We start from the raw sequence: 22,264 nt of genomic DNA, 5'->3' as shown, positions 1-22,264 counted from the left end.
GGAAGGGCGAGCTCGCGGGGCAGAAGCCGCCGGATGCCACGAGCCTCTCCGCAGCAACGGCAAGGAAGATGCTTCCTTGGGAAGCCACCTGACGGGGACGTGGAGCCTCCCAGCGAAGGCATCTCTGCCACATCTCGAGACAAGCTGTCCACAGGTCACTTTTCCCTCCCTGTTGAGAATGCCCGTCTTTCACCCGTCCATGGGCTTGCAGACAGGTATTTCCATACCCCTTCCCACCTTGCTTCTCCAGGGCTTGGGAAGAACACGCTCTTGCTGCTGTTCTCTGCAAGAGCAGCTTTCCAGGCTGCAAATCAGTTCTTCCGACCCTTCTTCAAAGGGATTTGCAACGGGCCCCTCTGCCGCAGAGGCGGCCACAGAGCCCACCGCCAGCAGCCACAGCACGACGACGAGCCCCGCTGCCGCCAGGCGCTTCGAGCCCCCCCAGCCGCTGAGCCGGCGCCCCCCCGCCAGGCCGCAGCCGCCCGCGCGCCTCTTTTGGCGGAAAGGGGGATCCTCCGTTCGCCCAGCGCTGGCCGCTCCCCAGGCCTCGGCACCCGCGTGCCCGGGCCCGCCCGAAACCCTCTCCCGTTCCCCCCGCTGACCCCTTCTGCCCCCTCCACTCTGCAGACCCCGCGCGAAGCAAGCTCCCCTTGACAGGATAACGAGGAGGAAGAAGCACAAGCCTGAAAAACACATCTCTAACGGGAGCATTTCGAAAGGCGGCCGGCTTCCAGAAGGTAAGAAGCTGTTCACCACCTCATCAGTTATCTACGGGGATGAGTGAAGCTGGCTGACACAGAGAAATTAGATAATAAAAGCTCCGATTTAACTCATTAAAGTTTCCGTTGTGGCTCCGAGTACGTGCAGTCCCAGCGAGTGCTGGATTTTATTTATGCCCATGTTGCAACCACCTTTGGAGAGCAGCACTACGGGCTGCTAAAAGAAGAGCCGGGGGAAGAGAGAGAGGCCAAAAGTGAAGGCAATTTCCTGCAGCCCAACAGCAGTGAGCCGTTTCCACTGGCACAGTAAGCAAGCAGACCTCTCGCTCCATCATATTTGGTCCCCAACCACCCCAACAGATGCGACTGCACCCCGCTAGCAGGTCATGGCCCGGGGCCTTCCTGGCCCAGTGAATCTCCACAGGCAAGCTGATGTCAGTGTTGCAACATACATTTACCGAGGACTGAAGGGTGATGTTTTATTTTGCCCAGGTGCCCTCTCTAAAACACAAACCAAAAACCCTTGCAGATTCCTTATGGTTCCTCCTTTTCTAGATTTTTGATGAAAAGCAGGTAAGCTTCTGTGAAAAATTCCCAGTTTCCTCATTTTCGCTGAGAGGAGAAGTTGCAATAAGGGGGGAACCTTTGGGCAAAGCTGTGGCCTCCCAGGGTAAGCGTTGCAGGGTTGATGACCAACAAGTCTCTGTCCCACCAAGAGGTAACCACAAGACGTGTACAGGCCATCTCTAGTAGCCTTGGCAGATGTAGCTATGTCCTATTTGTAGATTAGACTAGCTGGGAGATGAAGACCTCCTTTAGAGGGTAAAATGATTAAAAATCAATGGCCTCCATCTCATGGCGATCTGCCTTCAGCCAGCAGAGATAAGTCAGAGTAACGAAGAACATCTTGCTCAGATGCAAAGGTCACTGGGGCTGCTTGGAGACATTGGCAGGCTGAGAAGATGCTCAGAAGGTGCCTGCTGGGCTTTCCTGGGAGGTTTTTACTAGGCCTGGCAAGAAATCCCACACTTGAGGTCAGGTAGTTCACCATAACTTCACACCACCCTATCGCATCAAGGACACTGCTCTTTCTATGCCACGAGTCGTTATTTCAGTCATGCTGGGGGGATGATTGCTTCCAAATCAAGACCTCTATTCCCAATAACTGGTGCAAAGGCAGCATCGTTTTGCTTCATGTTTAACAACCCAAATGAAAGCCTAAAGCTACCCATGTTCAAACTCAGCAGAGCTGACCAGTTCTGCTCCAATTAGCAAACGTGCCCAAGCTCAAAAGAAAATAAATGAAGAAAACTCAGGCCACAAATCAAGAAGTGTGGTGCCCCAGCAAGGGCTGGAGGGCAGGCGCTGCACCCAACTCCCCCGGCTCCTGGTGAACATCACCACCAGCTCCAGAGCCAGCACGCACCTTTGCAGCCATTTGTCACATAACTAGGGTGCTAGCAGCAAACCCCCACTTGCAAAGAGCTGTTGCCCAAGTTGCAAGGCGTGCTAGGTACCTTTCTAACCTACTGGCTTTCAGCGAGAAACCACAATGCCGAAACGTTATTGCTTTACCTTCTGCCACAGTTGCTGCTAGCAGGGGGTTTCAAAAGTGCTCTCATGAGCAATGTTCCCCTAAAATCCAGCCCCTGCTTAAGGTCCCAGAGTGAATGGAGGAAAGCTCGTTTCAAGCTACAACTTGAATTTCCTGTGAAGCAATAAAGAGAAACCCTCCAAACTTCAGTTTCTTCAAACTTCCAAGCTAACTCATCCATTTGCAACTTTTCTGAAAAGTAGAGCTTTGTTCCCTAAGTGAATAATATTAACACAGATCAACGCATTTCTCCTCACATCCGGAAAAGGAATTTTACACTGATGCTCTAGCTAGGAGGGAACGGATCAACGCAGCCTTAACACGCAGACCTCTCCACATTACCTTTTTTCTTGATGGCCCTCACGTGTACGAGCCCACCCACGCAGAGCGCTGCTGCCTCAGCACCAAAATCCTGACCAAGCAAATCCAGATCACTATAGCTCTCCCTTTCCCACGCACTGCTTGAAATCAAGGAAGCCTTGACAGTGATTTTTCTTGGCAAGGCCAGAGGTATTCCCTTTTCCTTATTACTCTTACCTTTCCTGCCTCGCGCCAAGCCAGGGCTCTCCCTGCAAGCACGCTGAAGCTGAACCTCGTCCAATATCAGCTCGATGGATTTAAGACACAGACGTCGAACCCATTCTGCAGCGAGAGCCAAAGGGCTTTTCCCAGCTCACTCTCGCTAACGGGAGCAGCCTGGCTCCGGGCTCCGATGGGGCCAGCCCCGAACGCAGTCCGGCATGCCGAGCTCCCCAGGCTGGCTCTTTGGGACAAACTGCCACTTTGCTTCATTAGTGAGCACTTTGTAGAAACCCATTTGTATATTTGCAAGGGACCAACATGCTCACTCGTACTAGGTCTAGGAAGACTGGCATCAAGAAGCGACTTAAGCCTCCCACCTTCCCTTCCAGCTCCACAGGATTGAGACCGGAGAGTAATTCTCCCCCAAAAAGCAGCAGTCCCCTTGCACAGCAAGGGCCAGACGGAGCATGTGATATTTCACAGGGAGTCTAGATGCTGTTCGGCATTTTTCTGAAAGCCCCAGCTCTGGGATTAGACAAAAAAAAACAAAAACAAAAAAACCAAATATTTAATTTTCACCTAAGACACGATGAGTGAAGAAACCCACAAGGTTTTAGCTCTTGGCATTGCAGAAGAAAACATTGCCAGAAACGCTCAGGCAAATAAAGTGAACCTAATGGCACTGCAGTATCATTTTCAGATCTTGTAACATTTAAGTGGCCAGATCTCCAGGGAAGCTGTGTGCCACCACACTGCAAACTCATGGGGTCTGCACGAGCACCTAGAAGAAAGCAGGGGCAGAGGCATACAAAAGAGAGCGACACCAGGAGAGAAGGAGGCATGAAAAGGAGCTCTGGGCTTTTGCTTTTTCAAAGACACTGCCTTAGGGAGCAGAAGTGCTCTGGCACTTGGTATTTGCAAACTAAACCAGGCACCACCTCTCTTCACACCCCAGACCGAGCCACAGCCTTCCTTAAGGGTTTAAGGTTGCTGAGGAGGAGGAATTTGGGAAACCTTCAGCCTGCCTCTGCAATTTTTCCCTGCCAGGAGATACAGATCTGGCCAAGCTTTCCCTCACCACAGATTTTGCTATGTTAATCCATGGGATCAGAGCCACCACTGCGGCCTGGGACGCCCCCGCGAGTGGTTGACTGCACGGCAGGCACATTGCAGGAAAAGCAAAGTGCCGCATGGACTTGGGGAGGGCAGACCAGAGGCTCAGCAACTGGCAGCTGGACGTGCTTTGAGGGGAGGGGAAGTAGCTGCGTTCGTGGCTAGAGCAAGCTCATGGGAAAATAACCTAAAAAGATCCCGCGGGATTAGGGAGCCAAGAGGAGCAGCAGCACAGAGCTCCCTGGAGATGCACCAGGCCCCGGCTGGCAGGACCAGGAGCTTCTCCTGGTGCAGCTCAGCTCCTTCGGCGCACCAGGAGAAAGGGGCGCCAGGACCATTTCCCTTTCCCAGGCCAACTACCTACAATCCTCTCCCATTTCCTCTATGTTTTTGGGATAGCCTTCTCCCCTCTTCATCACCCACAGAGCAGTGGAGAGATCTCTCTTACAGTGCTGCAGCACTGGGGCCCCATTACCTGCTCTGGGAGAGGTGGGACACCGCACAGAAACAAGGAGCCAACGAGCCAAGGGGATATTCACAGGTTTTCTAATCAGATCTGTTTTCCAGATCAAGTTTAATAAATGCAGCCACTAGCCCACCGCCACCTTCAGATCCACTCCTCCGCGGGGGATCTCCGAGACCTCCCGCTCCCAGGGGGCCGAGACACCGTGGTTTAATTGTATATAATTAAATACTGCTCCCTTAGCTAGATTTCAAAGTTTGCTGTTGGGGCTTGAGTACCAATGCTCTCTTCCCCTCTAATTAGCTCCCTTAATCCGCGCAGCCTTGTTTCTTCCGCCAGAGGGGACGGGGCTCTCCTGCCAGGAAGTTTGGTTTGCATCTAATTATTAGCAGACGAGACAGAGGGCCAGCGAGCGCTGGCCCTGCCCCAGATACCCGTCGCGAACAAAGGGCCCAGCTGGGGTGGCCATGAGGGAGCTGCAAAGGGTGTGCGCGTTTGGCCTTTCTGTTGCTTCTGCAGCTTGTTATCCCACCACTCATTTGTGGCACGAGACCTCGCAGGATGAAGGCCACCCCATCTGAAATGCAACTCATCCCATGAACGCTTTTGCCTGGCTACAGCATAAAAAACAAGAGAGGAAGAGTTCCCAAGATGTCATCTGACCCATGCACGTCCTAAGAGAGACAACCCACCCGACACCTCCAGGAAATCCTTGACCAAGTGTCCTCTCCTATTGATGGAGGTCACTCACTTCCCCCAGCTGCTCCTGGGGGACCCATTTCCACCAGGAGGAAGTTCTCCCTCCTGGCTAAGCCAAATCGCCTCTGCTGCAGTCTCGAGACCTCATGCTCTTTCCCCCACAGACACAGCAAATACCTCATTGCCCTTCACTTAGCTTCGGTTTTCCCTGCGCCAGTATCCTTCTAAATTAAACAGCCCCAGCCCTTGCAGTGTCTCACCCCAGGTCGTGTTTCTCAGGCCACCAAGCACTTTCCATGCTTTCTGCTGGACTGTCTCCCACTCTGCCTGGAGCTGGGTGCCCAGAGCCGAAGGGAGCCAAGCAGAGAGCAGCAGGATGACTGCACTCCTTAGGAACAGCTCCAGGTTGACGTCAGCCATGCCTTTTTTTTTTTTTTTTTTTTTTTTTTCTTTTTGCAAGAGCATGACATGAGCTCACACACGACCCCTGGGTCACGATGGCCTATAAGTATTCCTGCTCAAGCACTTACAGCATCTGGCTTCCTTCCAGACTATCTCCCAACCCATCCTGGCAAAGCCCTATCCTATCTTCCCCAATGCTTGAAGCCCCTCTGCTCTTTCTATCCACACTTCTAAGCAACCACTTTTTCTCTTCCGCCTCCAGCAAGCTCCAGCTCAGGACATGCACTTGCCCAACACCTTTTTGCCCCCACCCAGTGCAACCTTCCTCCTTCCAGTAGCGTTCGACCCCATCACTCCAGAGACCCCTTTAGCCAGCGTTTCCTTACGGCACGACCAAACACGACAACGTTAAAAGCCCTTCTGAAGCTTTTCCCTCATCCAAAAGCCTGGCATGAAAGGAAGTCAGGTTGGCTTCATAAGATTTGCTCTTGACAGATCTATGCCAGTTGTTATTCATCTCCTTGTTATCTCTGAGGTCCTTGCAAGTAACATGTTGATTTATTCCAGGCTCTTGCAGGTACTGGAGGAGACCTAGTCTGGCTGAGCCCTCCTCTGCAGCTTTCAAAGGTGGCAACCGAGGCCCCCTACACATCCCACCCACTGCCCAGGGAGACCCCAAGGGCTGCCACACTAAGTATTCCAGACTCCCTGCCCAGGAGATTTTCCCGCCTCAGATGCTGCATTTTCACAGGAGAGCTGTGCAATATGAGGACAGCGGAGCCCAGGCTGCAGGACAGCGTTGCCGCAAGGGAACAGACAGCTGGGGCAGAGGTGTCCACGGCATCCTGGAGCAAGCGCACAGCCACATTTCCTTATCTAAAGGCGTGCCAGGAGAAATAGTCTACCGTAAGCCTGCGAGGGGAATGCTCTCGCTGCACGCATCCGGCAGGCAGAGGAGCCGAGCCATTAGCAGCTTCAAGCTGAGAGGCTGCCTGCAAAGTTTGAGGGGCTGATGAGCACTTTAATGGATCAATTTATTTCTACTCCAAATTGTTTGCAAGGGCTCAACATATAATTATTTTGCTCTCATGGAAGCAAGTACCTTTACTCAGAGCATGCAAAAGAGCTCCTCAAAGCAGCAAATCAAAAATTTTTTTTTTTTGAGCTTTGGGCTCTGCTCAACCCATTGCCACCTCTGTCCTTGGTCATCTGCACTTGGCAGACCTTCCCCTGCAGAGAGCTTCGCTCCCACAGGGCAGACGCACGCTATCAGCTTCATCTCTCCCCATCCAGCGCCTGCTTCACGGGGATCCCGTCCGGGCCCCAGTTCTTCGTCACCGCTTCGTTTCTCCTTGCCAGGTGCATTTTATTGTCGCCTTGACTGTGTAGGAAGGAGTCCAGCCACTATGGAAATGGCACCATAAAGGGACTGAATGGAGGAGATGCACGCTGGTCACCCTCGTGCTTGCACAGCGGTGGGAATATTTTCTCTCTTACGCCGAGATATTTTTAAAACCGAGAATGCCGTTATTATTTGTCGTCACCCAGGATCCAGCACTGCCATTCTTGGAAGCCAGCACGTCAGTGCCACAAACGTTATTAGTAGCAGGTTTGATATCTCCCAAGATAGATATCCTCAAGCTATACGGTGTTTATGGCCTGAGGAGCACTGACCTTAACTCCAGTGATGTCCGAGGCTGACGGTGGAGACCATATCCCCTCGTACCCATGATGCCTGTGAACAACTACCTTTTATTTGAGAGGACAAATATGCTCATTGCCTTTCAAGCCCACAAATGCAACTCTGCCTCTGAAACAAGACTACCGAGCGCCATCCCTGGGGTCAAAGCACCCAAGCAAAGGCTACCTATTCCCAAAGCAGAGGCACAACCTAATCACATCGGGGTCCTGCATGTCAGCTGTTAACCCCTTCCCTTCCTCAAGGGCTTGCCACAGTAAAGGACCACAACATGCAAAGGAGGGAGATGGACAGATCCCTGCTCTCTCTACGAGACCTACACGACACAGCTGGTGCCCACACTGCCGCCAGCAGCACTCAAGCATGTGCCAAGAGCCTGCAGAGGTGGGACGGGGCTTCTCCTACCCCCCAGCCATCCCTCATCCCCAGCAAGGAGCTGGGCAGTAGCGCTGCGCACCAGGACCAGCCTTTCCCATGCCCCCAAATGTCACCAGGGCTGTTGCTTTAATGCCTTAAAACGAGCTGAGATCCTGCACTTTATGAATTACTACAATGCATCTAATAGGTAGCCTTTTCATAAAGGAGCGCAGCGGATGTGTACACAGGCCCTGATGAAGCTAATAACTGCCTCTCAATGGCTTTCAGAGCATTATTACAAATTTAAGCTCCAAGCTCCCTTAATCAACCACAGAGATGCAGCTGGCAGTGGTAAATTGCCAACAACAGCTCATTACAAATAAGGAAACATTGGTTTTTCAAGGACAAAAGCCACGTTGGTCCTTCAACTGGAGCTCGTGGCTCCTGTCCTCACCATCCTCTGCCCTGGTCTCCTGCCATCCATGGGTGCTGCGTGCTTCATCCTAAACCCCCCTGCCCCAGGGACACAATCAGACCAAGTTCCCAGGTCTCATGCATGGATAGCCCTCTCCAAGCCAGTTCAGGGCAGGGCTTGTCACCGTACCACCGGAACGGCAGGAGATGGCACGGCCCAGGAGCGCACCCGCCAGCACCGCTGCGGCATGGAGAGAATCAACTTGAGCCATGAGACACGGAGAGACCCAGACATCTCCATTCCACCTGCGCTGTACAGGACAGAGAGGAGATGCCATCCATGGGGAGCTTCTACCTTCAAGCCCAGAACAGGTTTCCTTACTGCTAAAGCCATATATACTGTAGATACTCACCGATTTTCAACCATGATGGCAGTTTTCCATAATAACAACAACAACAAAAAAAAGCTGTATAACCCAAGCTGGGTGCTGGACGCCAGCTGAAGAAGAGTCTAATCTTTCTTTGGGCTGTTTGGATATCTCGCGCTGTGCCGCTGGCCATTGACCCCGCGCTAGCACAGGGTGAGAAAGATTGCACGTTCAGCAATGCAACGCTTGCCTGTTTCGGCGCTGCTTGTGCCAGCGTCTCTGCCGCATCGGAGACCCCCTTCTCCCCCCGTCCCACTGCAAGGCCAGCCAAGCTGGCGGTTGCTTTTCCCTCTTTGAAGCTGCATGTTGCAGATGCAAAACTGAGCCAGACAGCTCCCGGAGCAGAGTCAGCATTTCATTTGTGCCGTTTCTTTAGAAATGCTTCACCCAACTTCTTTTGGAAAAGGAAAGGCAAACTTGAAAGAGCAGTGCTTTTTTGTTCCTGCTCCCCCAAAAATCTGCTTTTCTTGACCCTGACATTTTTGCAGGGCTCTCTGGAGGGAGTATGCACAGTCTTGGGGGACAAGATGACATTTTCCCAGAAAACTCGGAAGGGTTTAGCTGGTGTTTGTCTCCCCGATGATATTTGGCTTCTAGATTTAGGCTTCCAGAGAAACGCCAAAGCCAGCTGGGAAAAGTTAGTTTCAGCGGGCTGAGAATTTCACTCCCTAAGACCGCAGAAGACTCCTTCCCTAAACCGGTTAAACAGTAGCGAGGGAAATACTATGAATAGCGAGGTCAAGTCACATCAGTTCCTCCATGCATTTTGCAGGTGGAAAGGCATAGGCAAAATACCAGTATAACTGACTACCCATATATTTGCTTGCAACATCTTTGAAGCTGATGAAAACAAGAGTTCACCCAATTCATGCAGAATTAAGAAAAAAGAGACAATTGCAAAAACATTGCAGTTTAAAACAAAAAACAACAAAAAGGGGGCAGGCATCCAGACCGCAGATCATGTCAGATCCCTAGTTGCAATCTCAGCTCTAGAAAAATTACTGGTTTTCAACAACAAAAGAACCCACGTTTTTCATATAGCTTTGCAGTCCAACCTGGAAGAGCTGCTGCTCCTCCTGACATTTCGGGACAACAAGGAGAAGCGATCCCATCAGCTTTCCCCCAGGAAAGGGGTCTGGACTCCTTTTGGATTATTAGGCATGCGATCAGGAGATGAAACCCCACCGGCTAGATGAACCACCAACCTCCCTTAGTATGAGAAAAGCTGCGACAGACAGGCAGGCAGCAAGAGCCTGCAACTACACATCTTATTAGCCCACGTTCTCCTGCTCGTCAAGAAAGCTTGAATCATTAGCAGAGATGCAAGATAGAGCTGGAGTCACCTTGCCAAGGACGGCCTCGAGGAGAGGCCGTCTCTTGCAGTCAGCATCACGGCACCCCTCTCCCAAACAGAGATCTTGGAGCCCCCGGCCCCCGCGCAGCGTCACCAAGACGCCAATCGAATTCCTACAGCGTTCCCGCGGACCGGCCGCTGCGCAAACCCGCCTCTCCCTCCGCGGGAGGCGTTTAAAGGCCGTTTCTTTCGCGTGCCAACACGCTCCCGTCAAGCGCACAAGCTGCACTTCAGGAGCGAGAATAGCCTCTTCATAGAGGGACTAACGTTTCCTCCGCCGTGCAGCTCTTTCAGTAGCATCGGAACAGTATTTCCGTTTAAACGCCCAGGAGAGGCCCGTCTCTGGCTCTCAAAGCTATTTTCTATGCTCTGGGAAAGGAGACATCAACAGATTGCAAAACAGGGAAGTCTCTCCGGACGCCGCTAACAAACAACACGTTACGTAATTGGGCCTTCTGGGAGCAGGAAGATCTCCAGAAGACCAGGGCCCTCCCAGCGCCTTCCGATTTTACTGGGACTTACCAGCGAGCCAGCCCTCTAATAGCAGAGGTTTGCACGCCGTTTTCTTTCATCCTCACGTCCTCCCGCACTGCCCTACCTTCGCTGTTAGAGAAACACATCTTGCTCGATTTTATCGAGCTAACCCACGCAGCCTCGAGTGCCAGAGCTGAAGAGGCACTGAAGACCTTCTGAAAGGCCAGCAAAACCACCTCTTGGTCAGAGGATGGGAAAACTTTAACTCTTTGCACTTTAGCAGGTCAGACATGCTGGGGAATTGCACCATGCTACACAGCTGTGATTTATCTGAAGCAGTGACACAGCAAACAGGCTTCAACTCTGAAGTCCACTTACTGCGCTAGCAAACCATGCACACCCTCTCCTACCTGAATGGAGCAGTCCCTTGGCCAACGTACGGCCCTGCAGTGGGTCAGCAGCCACCTCCTCCCACCGCAACATCCCTGCCAGCCCGCAGGTTCCCAAAACACCCAGCCCAGACCCCGCTTCCCATGCGCCATCCCCTCCCGGTCTGCAGTACTGGCAGCAGATGGCTTAAAGGCAACAGAGATATGATGGCAACGCGCTGGCACCTGCACAGAAAAACCACACTCCGGTTTCTAAGAAAGCTGCTTTCCCTGCTTCTTGCTTGCTGTGTGCATGCAGATGGCTGGTAAGAAGAGGAAGGAGGAGGGTTTTTTTTTGGGGGGGGGGGCACACTGCCACCCCCTCCCAAGGCCGGGGAACAGCTCTGACAGGATGTGGTCTGCCCGCTTCCAGCACACCCCTTGGTTACTCAGCGGTTGGCAGAAGCCAGCGGTGAAGAGGCAGTGAAAAAGGCCACCAGCACCCGCAGCAGGCCCTAGCGCAACGCTGCGGAGAGAAAGCGGCGGCACTCCGCGCGACTCCGTCTTGCGCCGGGCACGGAGACTCCAGCCAGAGCGCTGGCTCCAAGGCGCTGGGGCAGCCCGACGCAGCCGCTGACCACGCGCCGGCCCGCCGCGCACACGTGTCGCAGGGGAACCGAAGCCAAACGTCAAAGTCGCGCTGCCAGCAGCCCAGTTTTGCTAACGCTCGGAGTGACCTGCTTAAAAAGGAAAGAGCCTTTGGGGGATATCCTTATAGCCTAGTTCATTCCCTCTCCGCAGGCACCTCCCTGCTTCTCCCCAAAAGAAAAAAACTCAAATAACTGTAGCAGAGTTATTGCTCAGGAGTCCAATCCGAGAACGAGAGCACGCTGTGTGCTCCCGCCCTTCGCGTGGCCTCCAGACTGCTTGAGCTGTGAAGTTCTCACCCAGTTGCAGGAAGCAAAAACCCCAACATCCGTCCATTCATCTAATAACCTGCCCGACAACTACAAACTGCTTTTTAATTTCCCCCACTTCAAAAAAATGTTCCGACTTTTCTGTTCGCTTCATTCTCCCCATACTCATGAAGCAGATATGAGTAGTGCACAGGACATCAGGCCCAGTCCCTGCGCTCGCCGGGGGTCTGCCCTGGCTCCTAAGAGACCAGCCACATGAGATGCAACATCCAAGCCAACCTTTAGGTCTCCCTTGAGACAGCTATGCTATTTCTCAGGGACCGCTCCACGTCCTACACAGCGGTTTTGTGCCACAAACTCTACTGCCAGCAGGACTGCCCTACAGATGGGCTTCACCGTAGGAAGAGCCTCTGGCTGGAGCAACAGGACTCCCAACCCTTGCTCCTCCCAGAGCTACAACCAGGCAAGGAAGTCTCTTCAGGACATACCTGAGGACAGACATTTTCCACCACGATTTACTGAGCTAATTCATATTCTCCACATAACGTGATAAACCAGGCTGCAGCACAAGTAATTTTTCTACCAGCCACCCAGTAGTACTCGGGAGTAACCTCCAACAGCTTCCAGCCTCTTTTCTATTTGCAAACCACCGAACAAGGTGGCAGTTAGCCACAAGCCTTCTCTGTGTGACAAGGCTTACTTGGACACGCGCTGGACAACAACCCAGGCCCGCAGCCTCCAAAAGAGGAGGAGAAGGAAGTGACCTCCTCCAAAGCCAACAGTCTTGAAGGGAGCATCATCGGAGCAGGCCCGGTCCCAGCTGACCTGACCCTCAACAGACAATGGAAAGTACATAACCCAATTCAAAGACTCAACTTAGGCCCTTTGCAAGACAGATTCCTGTTGTTCGGAGGTAACAGCCACCTCTGTTCTGGTCCCCCCGCCCCGGTGGAGGGGTCTGCTCAGCACATGGGTTCAACGGGGAAAGCTGGGCTCACAAACCAGCCCCAGCTCCCTGCTGCTGGGGGTGGAGCACCCCAAGCAAGCATCACTCTCTGTTCGCTAGCAAAGCGGGAACACAGCCTTTCAGGTGCGCATAAGGCCCCCTGAAGCACACAAGGCCATTCAAGGCTTGCTGCAATGCTCTGGCACCCGCACCCCTCCAGTGCAGCTTCGGGAGCCACGTGCATTTAACTTTGGGGAAAAGACTTCATAAGTAACAAATAAAGTCTTCACTTACACTATCTCATCGTTCTGGAACTCCAGCTCCCCGCAGGTGTCTTCAAAGTCCTCTCCTCCACCTTTGGCCGTACCTTCGATGGTTTTGTAGGGCACAATAACATTTCCTCGCGCACCAGAGGTTCGCAGAACTTTCACTTCCATGGTCCCCACACTCTCGCTGACGTGCGTCACTGGCTCCTCAAAGGTAAAGATGCCAGCGTGGTCATCATCAAAGATGGTGACGGTGGCAGTAGATGGCGAGCCAAGGCAAGCGAGTGTTGAGACACGACCGGCCTCGAGAATGCTCTCATCTGAGGCCTCAGTGCTGACGCGGACATTGCTGAGATGGACCAGGAAATTCTCATCCTCCTCAAAAATGTCATCATCAATTATGCCAACCCGGATTTCTTTCTGGGTCTCCCCGGGCTTGAAGACTACTGTCCCTTCAGTGAACTCATAGTCGGAGCCAGCATTGGCCGTCCCATCCTCTGTCCGGAAGTCAACGTACACCGTGTTGGTCAAGTCACCTCCTCGGCGAATGATGGTCAAGGCGACGGTGCCACAGTTCTCCAGACACTGGTAGGTGCCCTGCTCAAAGTAGAGCTTGCTGATGGGATCATTTTCTGCCACCTCGCTGTTGACCTCATGCATGCTGACAGCTTTGCGGGCCTGGTCTGCAGCATGTCTCTTCAAGATGTTGCCAGCTCCGGTCATGAGCCGAGTGGCCTGAATGCGGTAAAAGGCCCTGCTCTTCTGCTGCTGGCTCAGGACTTGGTAGTTGGCCAGCTCAATAAGCTGCTCAATTTCTTTGTCAGGGTGCTTTTGTTTCAGCTCCTTCAGGATTCGAGCCATTTCCCTCCTGGCTTCCTCATCGTCCTGGTCTTTCTCATCGACTGCCAACACCAGTGTCCCGTCCAAGAAGTTCTCCACATGAGAATTGGCCACCTTTCCGTCCATCTCAATATCAGCTTTGGAGGAAGGTCGGTCACCCTCATGTTCGATGATCATGCCTCTCTGCTTGCCAGCCCGGTATTTCTTGTAGACGTACTTGTAAAATAAGAGCCTCCTGTCAGCTATCCAGGCAAACACCACACAGATAGGGAAGAAGAAGAAAGTGAGCAAGCCTTCCCAAACTTCCACAATCCCAGGAGACGATACAGATAGAATAATATAAAGCCAAGTGTAAGCAAAGATGCTCCAGGCCGCTGTAACAAAAAACACTCGCAAATGTTTGATCTTCCTTATCTCTCCATCAGGAACAACATAAACACAGATCGCAATGATGACAAACATGTTAAATGCAGCACTCCCCACAATCGTGCTCGGCCCCAAGTCCCCCGCTGTGAAGCCGTGACCGCACACTTCGATGACCGACAGGAGGATCTCGGGGGCCGATGAGCCCAAGGCCATCAGTGTGAGGTTGGAAACAGTCTCATTCCAGATCCTCACTGTGGTTTTGCTGGTCTCGCCGTTGGGCTTCTTGATGGTTATCTCCCGTTCCTGGGATGTAATGACTTCAATGGAGGACATGAAACGGTCAGCTATGATGGATACTCCCAGGAACATGTACACCATCGCTACAAAATACACCGTTGCCCGAGCGATTTTGTCACCAAATGAGGGGTCTTGGGGTTCCCATATTGGTAAAATCACGCCTTTCTTGCAGATGTATGAGCCAGTGCACTCCTCGGTCTCGTTTGCTGGCTCTTCGGTCGGGCTCTCCGCACATACACCATCTGCGTGGAAGAACAACACTACCACGACGCTCAGGAGGTGGAAACCCACCGGGAAGGCGGGTGCGTGAGTCGCTCGCGACATGGCCGCTTCCACCAAACAGCTCCCAAATGTCCTCAAGCTGCAGGGACAAAAGGAAAGATGCATTAGCTGAGGCCAACCAGAGGTAACAGAGATCTTCCTTTCCACCCAATTTATTTTCCACCTTTCCCAAAAGTACAATCGAATTACTCTTTTGCTGAAGAACACCCATCTAAGGAACCCAATTTATATTATGATTACTGCAGATTTCCACATTCAAACCATCTATAGCGCAGTTACCTGAACAGAGACGGGTCCAGATGCTGCCTGCCACCAACCCCCTTCAGCTACATTGATATTTAATGCCAGCTTCCCTCTCTTTGCTAAAAGCTTATTTCTTCAATTGTGTTTTCATGTTTCTCATCTAATCAAAACACATCATTCTGCTTTACTGCTGGCAGAATTGTCTCCCATTTCCAAATTACAGAGCGCTCACTCGTTGGAGTTCAGGGTAAGAGCAGAAGGAAACAGGGAAGTCTGCTATCCCCCCTACTGATTATTCAAATATTTTTATACTTGCTGGTTTTAATCACTGTAAGCTACATATTTTACAGCCTTTTTATGCTCGCAGACCTCCCCAGCATCTACTCTGTATCAGAAGCCGGCACGACGCAAGAGCAAGCCCTGGCAAAACTACGCTCTTTGCAGTAACTCAGTCATAAGGTGCACCAGAAGGGCAATCTTTAATTAACGATTTTGGAGCCATTTCTTCCACGGTGCATCACTTTGCACCTTCCCAATGCTGGAAAGAGCCCCATGTGCATCCAAGCACGGCTCTCTTGGCATGCTTCGAGAGGAAACCTGTCCCTATGCTCTCTTCCCACTAGGTCAGCTTTGCTGGCTCCCCCTTCAAGGGCCTGTCGCGCTCCATTTCCAGCGGCGGGCACGGCGGCAGTCCTTGCCCTTGCCCTGCCTCATGCTTTTCCAGCAGTGTTAAAGAGGTTGGCAGTTAGTTAACAGCGCATAAACCTGCAGAGCAGATGCCTTTAAGCACATAGGGATGCTTAGTGCAAAAGTCTGCGCATGCTTGGTCTTTCATGTTCAATTTTACTAGCCAATAAAAGTCAGATTCCTAGTTATTAAACTTGTATTTTCTCCTTAAGGAGAGCCTTTGCCATACTACGCCTTGCCATTCCAAGTTAATCTAATCACACAATACTTAATGTTTCTATTAAGAGCAAAAACGAGTATGTCAACACCTTTACTTTGCTGGAACCTACAAATGACTCAACTGGTAACGACACACCAAAAGCCCTCTGCTCCGCTTGCTTTTATTGCAGGATGCTGTAGTAGGATTAATGCGGTGGCAGAACACTACTGAAATTTGATTGAGATGGTTTTATGCAAGTCAAAGACATTTCTTCCCCGGGAATCCTGTCGGGCTCTCCCTCCCCGCCGCAATTTTCTAATTAAGAAAAAGGTGCACAGAGCAGGAAGCGAGCAATTCGGCGAGCTGGGCGATAAGAGCAGATAAGGCAAGCGAGGAAAGCAAGTCTCCTGTAAGACAGATTGCAAAATAAATAAATAAATATTTTTTTTTAAAAAGGGGGGGTAGGAGTCATCTGCATTAGAAATCCTGCTAATGCTCCAAAGAGCCCTGCTGCCCCGATCCCCGGCTCTGCACACCTTCTGCTTCCCACAAAGCCGGCTGCAGGCACCCCTTACAAATGGGAAGTAAAAAATTAAAAACATCGTGTTCTTAAAGAAGAGTACCTCATTGCAGGCCATTTGGCAGGCGGCTAATTGGAAACAGATGTGCGTTCAACGGACATGGAAGTTGAGCCGAAACATGAGTTAGTCACCCGGCAGCTGTAATCCTGACTGCATTTCGCGCTGCTTCAAACCACGTCTCCAAAACGTTTGATAAAGGGGCTGTCAAAATACAGGCTGGCTTGGTATCTGCTCGGTTTATCCCTGATAGCTCCAAAGTGCTATTTTTTATTTTTATTTTTTTTTTAATATGTAGGCTTAAGAAAAAAAATTCAGTGTGGGCATGAAATATCACTCAGCTGCGTGGTTCTTCACCATCCCCTTCTGAAGGGTAGCGGTTTCAACAGAAAACGCAGAGCATCTACCTGCCCTTGCTCGGGGAGCTTTCTCCCCATGGCAAGTCAAATCCTTGCACACGTACAATTATTCAGAGCAACCAGGCATTGTGAAATCCCCTTGGCAAGAAGGGAAAACAGATGGTCCTGGAGGAAATGTTACGCTGCGGGTCACTGATCCAGGTCCTAAAGGATAAGAGAGTCCCATCACGCTTTGGACCAACTCTGCAGTCTTGAAAGAATTCGAGCACTGCCAGTGTCAGCCAGCAAAAAAATAAAATTTAAATTTAAAAAAATCAGATTAATAAGTCACTCGAACTTTGTCATGTTTTCCCCTTTCAATCAGTCTAACATACACTGGGGGTTTTGTTTCTAAATAAAGTCCCACGTTTTGTTTGACAGGAGGGACAGAGGCCTAGAGGCTTGCAGCTGAGCTGTCCGTCCGTCTGACCTTCCCATCCGGCTTGCCACGTGCAAAGGCGACGTTTCTCCTTCACGTGGCAGGAGAGCAGGAGCACGGAGCTCTGGAGGAAGAAAGCCCCACCGGCCTCGACAAAACGCCAGGACCCAGCTTCGGGTAGGGTGCAGCGGCGCCCAGCCCTGCGCCAGACTTTTTTCCGAGGCCCAACCTTCAAGCAAGACCCGGGTAGCCCCCCCCCCTCCCCTTTCCTACCAGGACCAATTCACAATTAATAATATTAACAGACTGGGGAGTTACAGAGGGCTAAAAAACACTTGGCCACAGCACACTGCTTTTGCACACGCAGCCAGAGCCCAATGCTCAAAATCTCTCCAAGAAGCCGTTGCCTTAAAATTAGCAGCGTTTCTTTATTTGTATAATCCAAGATAAACAGGTTGGTCCCCGGAGACCCTGTTGCTCTGCATTTGCCCAGGGTCTTGGGCAGCCCACGGTGGTAGCAGACCCCACAGGAGGAATATTCCCAGACAAATAATTCCCGTTATTCTCCAACGGGAAGGAAGCGAGGCCGCCCTCCTGGCCCAGCCTGGTTCGTGTTTTTCATTTACCCCACGCGCCCACCCCGCTGCCACGGCGGCTTCGCCACGGCCGTCGTTGCTCTGGAGAAGCAGCAGCAGCAGGAAGCCCCGGGCAGCAGGCACCGCGGGGCACCGCTCGCGGGCGAGCTGGCGAGAAGCAGCCCCAAAGCAAACCAGCCGCTCGCCCCTCTGCCAGCATCCCCCACGGAAAGGGACCCGCTCCGCAACCCCAAGCAAGACGCCGCAGGCTCCCCGAGCAAACAAGTTCCCCTGCCGAGTTACGCGCCCTGGGCTCCTTCCCCATGGTCAGCCCCAATGCCCCCAAACCACAGCAGCCCACTCCCAGCCACTGGGGCAGGAGAGCGGCACCAAGTAGCACTACCCGGCCTCCCCTCCACAGGTGGGACTCGTACGGGACAACCCGTCTCCGGGAGGGCTAACGACCCTCCCCACCTCCTGTGCCAAAGCCCGTCCAGCTGTGCCTCGCTGAAAGCAGTGATCTGCTGCTGCTGCCCGGAGCAAAGCCCCTGCCGGGAGCAAACGTGGCTCAAGGGAAAAAAGCCCAGACAAATTGTCCAGTCTCTGACCGGCAACCGCTAAGGCAGCCGAGGTCCAGCCGCCCCCGGCGACGGGCGCCAAAGGCGTGCAACCAGCCTCAGAGGGCGTGGGGCAGCCTGGGGATCCGTCCAGGAGGCCGCGGAGAAGGAGGACCCTAGCGCCCCAGCGGCTGGACCTGCGGCCAGCTCCGAACACCACATTCCCACAAGCCCCAGCTCGGCCCAGCCCGGCTCCTTCCCCCGAAATGGGCCCGGCCCACTGGCATCCCCTGCCCGTGACCCTCGGGACCGCCGGACCGCCACAGCGGGAAAGCCGTTTCCAGGCCATCAGCATCCTGATTGCATCGGGACAGAAAAAAAAAAAAAAAAAAACCAGCAAAACCCCAAACCTTTCCAAATATAGCCAGAGGCGCAGCCCGCTGCGAAGCCACCCAAGTAAAATACACATCGGGCCACCCTGTTGTCTGCAAAGGGCATTAAAAAGTTACAGTAATTACCAGGCTGCCACTGATTTTTTTTTCCAAGGATCCTATCTCTTGAACACAGTGTCCGGCCCCTCCCACCATCTCCCCAGCAACTTTCCAAAATAAACAGATAAATAAAGAAAATAAAGCATCCCCGATATAAAATTTCGGCCAGACTGGTTGAGTTTGGGGGCAGCTCGCCGGGAACTGTTTGTCAGAGAGATTGCAGTTTCGCTTTTTTAACGTATCGAGACCACGCAGCAAGTTGTTCCTCTCCCCCGTGATGCAAGATCTCGGCAAGGAAAATGCCAGGAAAAGAGAAGCGAGGCAGAAATACTATTTGTCCCTTGGGGTTTCTGGTGCCCCGCGTCTCCCGCTGGAAGAGGGGGAAGCCGGGCGCGCTGCGAGGAGAAAACATGGCAGACGAGCCGGAGGCTCCTGGCAGCCCGGTGTGTTCCGGCTGCCGGCTCGGGCCGGCGGCGGGCGGCAGCGTGTCCCGGCGGCGTGGCTCTCCGGAGGCACGGCTCTCCCGCCGCCGACTCTAGAGGGAGCCGGATGCCGGCGTCGAGCGGACGCCTGGTTTTTCGCCCGCCGAAGCTTGGGAAAGGGGATGGGAGCGCAGGTGCACGCCGGGCCTCCGGGCGACCTGCCTCCGAAGCGGGGCTCGGCACCCCGTCCTCCCCCGCCTCGCCGCCTGTTCTCTCTCCGCGGCAGCGGATCTCACTTCTCTTTGCAGCCGGGCCTCCTGAGGAAGCCAGGCGCATGAAATCACACTTTCCGTGCCTGTCTGTCTGTCTGTCTGTTCACATGCCTCCCTCCCCCTGTTTCAGCCGAACTTGCCAGAGGGGTAGAGATAGCGGAGAAAGCCAAGTTCCTACGAGCTTCCCGACAACAAGCCGGAGAGATGCCACGCGCGCCCTTGCCGGGACGAGGCCGGTCGGGGAGCTCGAGCCCGTGTCGGACGCCAGAGAGTCCCGGGGGTGCAGCACCCCGCGGCAGGCCCAGGCGCCGCCAGCGTTGGCGGTGGGCACCAGCGGTGGGAGCGGCCGCGGACGGGGGCGCCGGCGCTGCCCGTGGTGCCCGTCGGTCGCTGGGAGAGGCGATGCTTCCGAAGAGCCGTCCAGGAGGGGAAGGGGAGAAGGCCAGCACCCAAGCGGGCGCCAACGCCTTCCTCGGCGGCGGCCGCTGCCCCAGCCCGAGCCGGGCGGCGCGGCAGCGGGGCAGCGTGCGAGCGTCCCGGCTCCCCCTCCCTGAAAGAGATGCTCAGCCCTCGCCGTGGCAGCGAGCGCGCGGGCCGCCCCGGCCCCTCGCAGCCCCCCGGCCCCGCGCCCGCCCCACGCTTTGCCCGACGCCCGGGAGCGGCGCTCCGCGGGGCGCGGGCGAGGGGCGCCGCGAAAGCCCGCCGGCCGCCGGCGACCTTGTGCTTTGCGCCGCGTGGGACCCCGGCGGGGCAGCGCGGCGGCGAGCGGGGCAGCGCGGCGGCGAGCGGGGCGCTGCGCCGGGGGCGGCGGCGGCGGCGGCGCGGCCGCGCTCGCGGCGAGACAAAGCCGGCGCGGCGCGGCGCGGCGCCGGGGCCCGGCGCGGCCCGGAGCGCGGCCGCGGGGCGGCAGGTGCCTCCGGCCGCGGCGGCGGGGAGAGGCAGGGAGCCGCCGCGGGGGGATGCCCGCAAGCGCCGGGGCGGCGGCCGCCGCGCTCCGGCCCCCGCCGCGACGTGTCGCGATAGGGGAGGGGAGGGGGGGGGAGGCTGAGCCCCGCCGCCTCCCTCGCTAGAGGGTGCGGGCAGCGGGCCCGGGGGAGCGGGCAGCCCCCCGCCCGCCGCCCGCCGCCCGCCGGTGTCCGCGGAGACCCGCGCGAAGCCGCCGCCGGGGCGCCGGGGCCGGGTCCTACCTGGCGGGGGGCAGCTGCGGGCGCCGCCGGGGCCGGGGCCGGGGCCGGGGCCGGGGCCGGCTCAGCAGCCGCGGGGCACCGCGGCGGGGCGCGGGCGGCGGAGCCCCGGTGCGCGGCTGCGGCGCGGCGCGGCGGAGGGAGGAGGAGGAGGAGGAGGAGGAGGGAGGGAGGGACGGATGGAGGGATGGAGGGATGGAGGGAGCGCGCGCACACGCGCGCTCACACACACACACACGCACACACACACACACACACACACACACGGTTGCGCGCACACGCACTCACCGCACCGCGCGGGGATGCGCTCAGCCCCCTCCCTCCGCATCCCTCCGCGGCGCGGCGCGGGCAGGGTCAGAGAGCCGCCGTCCCCCGGCGCGGTGGCAGCTCCAGCCGCCCTCCTCCTCCTCCTGCTGCTGTTGCTGCTGCAAATATTTCCCGATTTCCTCCTCGGAGCGAGGGACTTTGAAAGGCAGGGCTGGCTGCGGACCCACCCCCGGTCCGGCCCTGCCTGCCCCCTGCCTGCCTCCCACCTGCCCCTGCCTGCCCCTGGCCATGCCTGCCCCCTGCCTGCCCCCCTGCCTGCCCCCGGCTATGCCTGCCCCCTGCCTGCCCCCATCCCTGCCTATCCCCTGCCTGCCTATCCCCTGCCTGCTCCCAGCCCTGCCTGACCTGCCTGCCCCCTGCCTACCGCCTGCCTGCCCTGGTCCTGCCCTGCCTGCCCCTGCCCTGCCTGCCCCCAGCCCCACCCTGCCTGCCCCCTGCCCACCCTGCCTGCGCTGCCTGCTCCCAGCCGTTCCTGCCCTGCCTGCCCCCTGCCTTCTCCCGGCCCTGCCCTGCCTGCCCTGCCTGACCCCTGCCCACCCCCAGCCCTGCCTGCCGGGGCTCAGGACCCCCCCGGCCACCTTGCCGCCCGGCAGGCTGAGCCTGACCCCACCTGCAGCCTGCAGGAGGCAGGCAGCTCTGGGAGCTGCTGGTCCCCCGCAGCGTGGCTCAGGAAGCCCTCAGAGGGATGGGAGAGGGGAAGCCGGGGGGGCTGGTGAGGGCTGCCCTGCTCTGTCTGTTCCCCGTGGCACCAGTGGGGAGATGGGAGGAGGCCAGGGGCACCCCGAGAGGTTCCTGGGTTGGGCTTCAGCTCTGGGGACAGGCATGCCATGCATGGGTCATTTAGGGCCCCATGAGGGCCACACGCAGGCCAGCCCACACCCCCTGAGCCTCCCGTGCCAGCCCTGCATGCCACTGCCCCCTGGCTTGGCAGGGCTGGCGGTCACCTCACCGAGGGACACGCCACTCCTCAGGCTGGCCCAAGTGTCCTTCCTCTGAGCAATTCCCCATCCGCCCTGTCTCCGAAGGCCACGGCTGAACGGTTCCTCCACCCCTCCCTGGCTCCAGCAAGGAGCAGATGAACCTGTTGTCCCACCTCCAGGCCAAACTCTGTGGCTTTGAGGACTTGAAAGAGCACCAAGGCCAACAACACACACACTGAGCATTTGCAAGTGCCCCGCGACCTTCAGTAGCCCTCTGTGTCCAGGTCCTCTGGTGCAAGGAGAACAGTGCAGATGCGGAGCCGTGTTTCCAGCTCCTGCCCCCTCTTAACACTTCTCCATCTCACCCCATCGCTGTGCCTGTAATTTCTGTTACTGCTGGCAAGATAACGAGGCAGAGGTTTCCTGTGGATTTCATTTGTGCTTTTCTTTCTTTTTTCTTTTTTTTTTAAGTGTTTGCATCGCCATTTCCTCAAGCAGAGATGGAGAACTAA

At 55.4% G+C, this 22,264-nt stretch overlaps 1 protein-coding gene across 3 annotated transcripts in view; it reads right to left on the bottom strand.

Annotated features, from left to right (window-relative positions):
• The window catches only part of SLC8A1 (solute carrier family 8 member A1), a 77,084-nt gene that overhangs the window by 46,774 nt on the left and 8,046 nt on the right, over window positions 1–22,264 (bottom strand). For 2 of the 3 annotated variants that reach the window (XM_067292869.1, XM_067292870.1), the window contains exons 1-2: window positions 20,799–20,836; window positions 12,764–14,599 (exon numbers count right to left, since the gene is read on the bottom strand). In XM_067292869.1, the coding sequence (XP_067148970.1) occupies window positions 12,764–14,599; window positions 20,799–20,833 (1,871 nt within the window). In that variant the 5' untranslated portion in view covers window positions 20,834–20,836. Of the gene's footprint in view, window positions 1–12,763; window positions 14,600–20,798; window positions 20,837–22,264 lie in introns of those variants that run through there. The other variant, XM_067292871.1, reaches the window with a different exon arrangement.

The sequence above is a fragment of the Apteryx mantelli genome, chromosome 3, assembly GCF_036417845.1.
Source record: "Apteryx mantelli isolate bAptMan1 chromosome 3, bAptMan1.hap1, whole genome shotgun sequence".
NCBI lineage: Eukaryota > Metazoa > Chordata > Aves > Apterygiformes > Apterygidae > Apteryx > Apteryx mantelli.
Note: the sequence above shows the minus strand (reverse complement) of the source record. Positions and strands in the feature narration are given on the sequence as shown.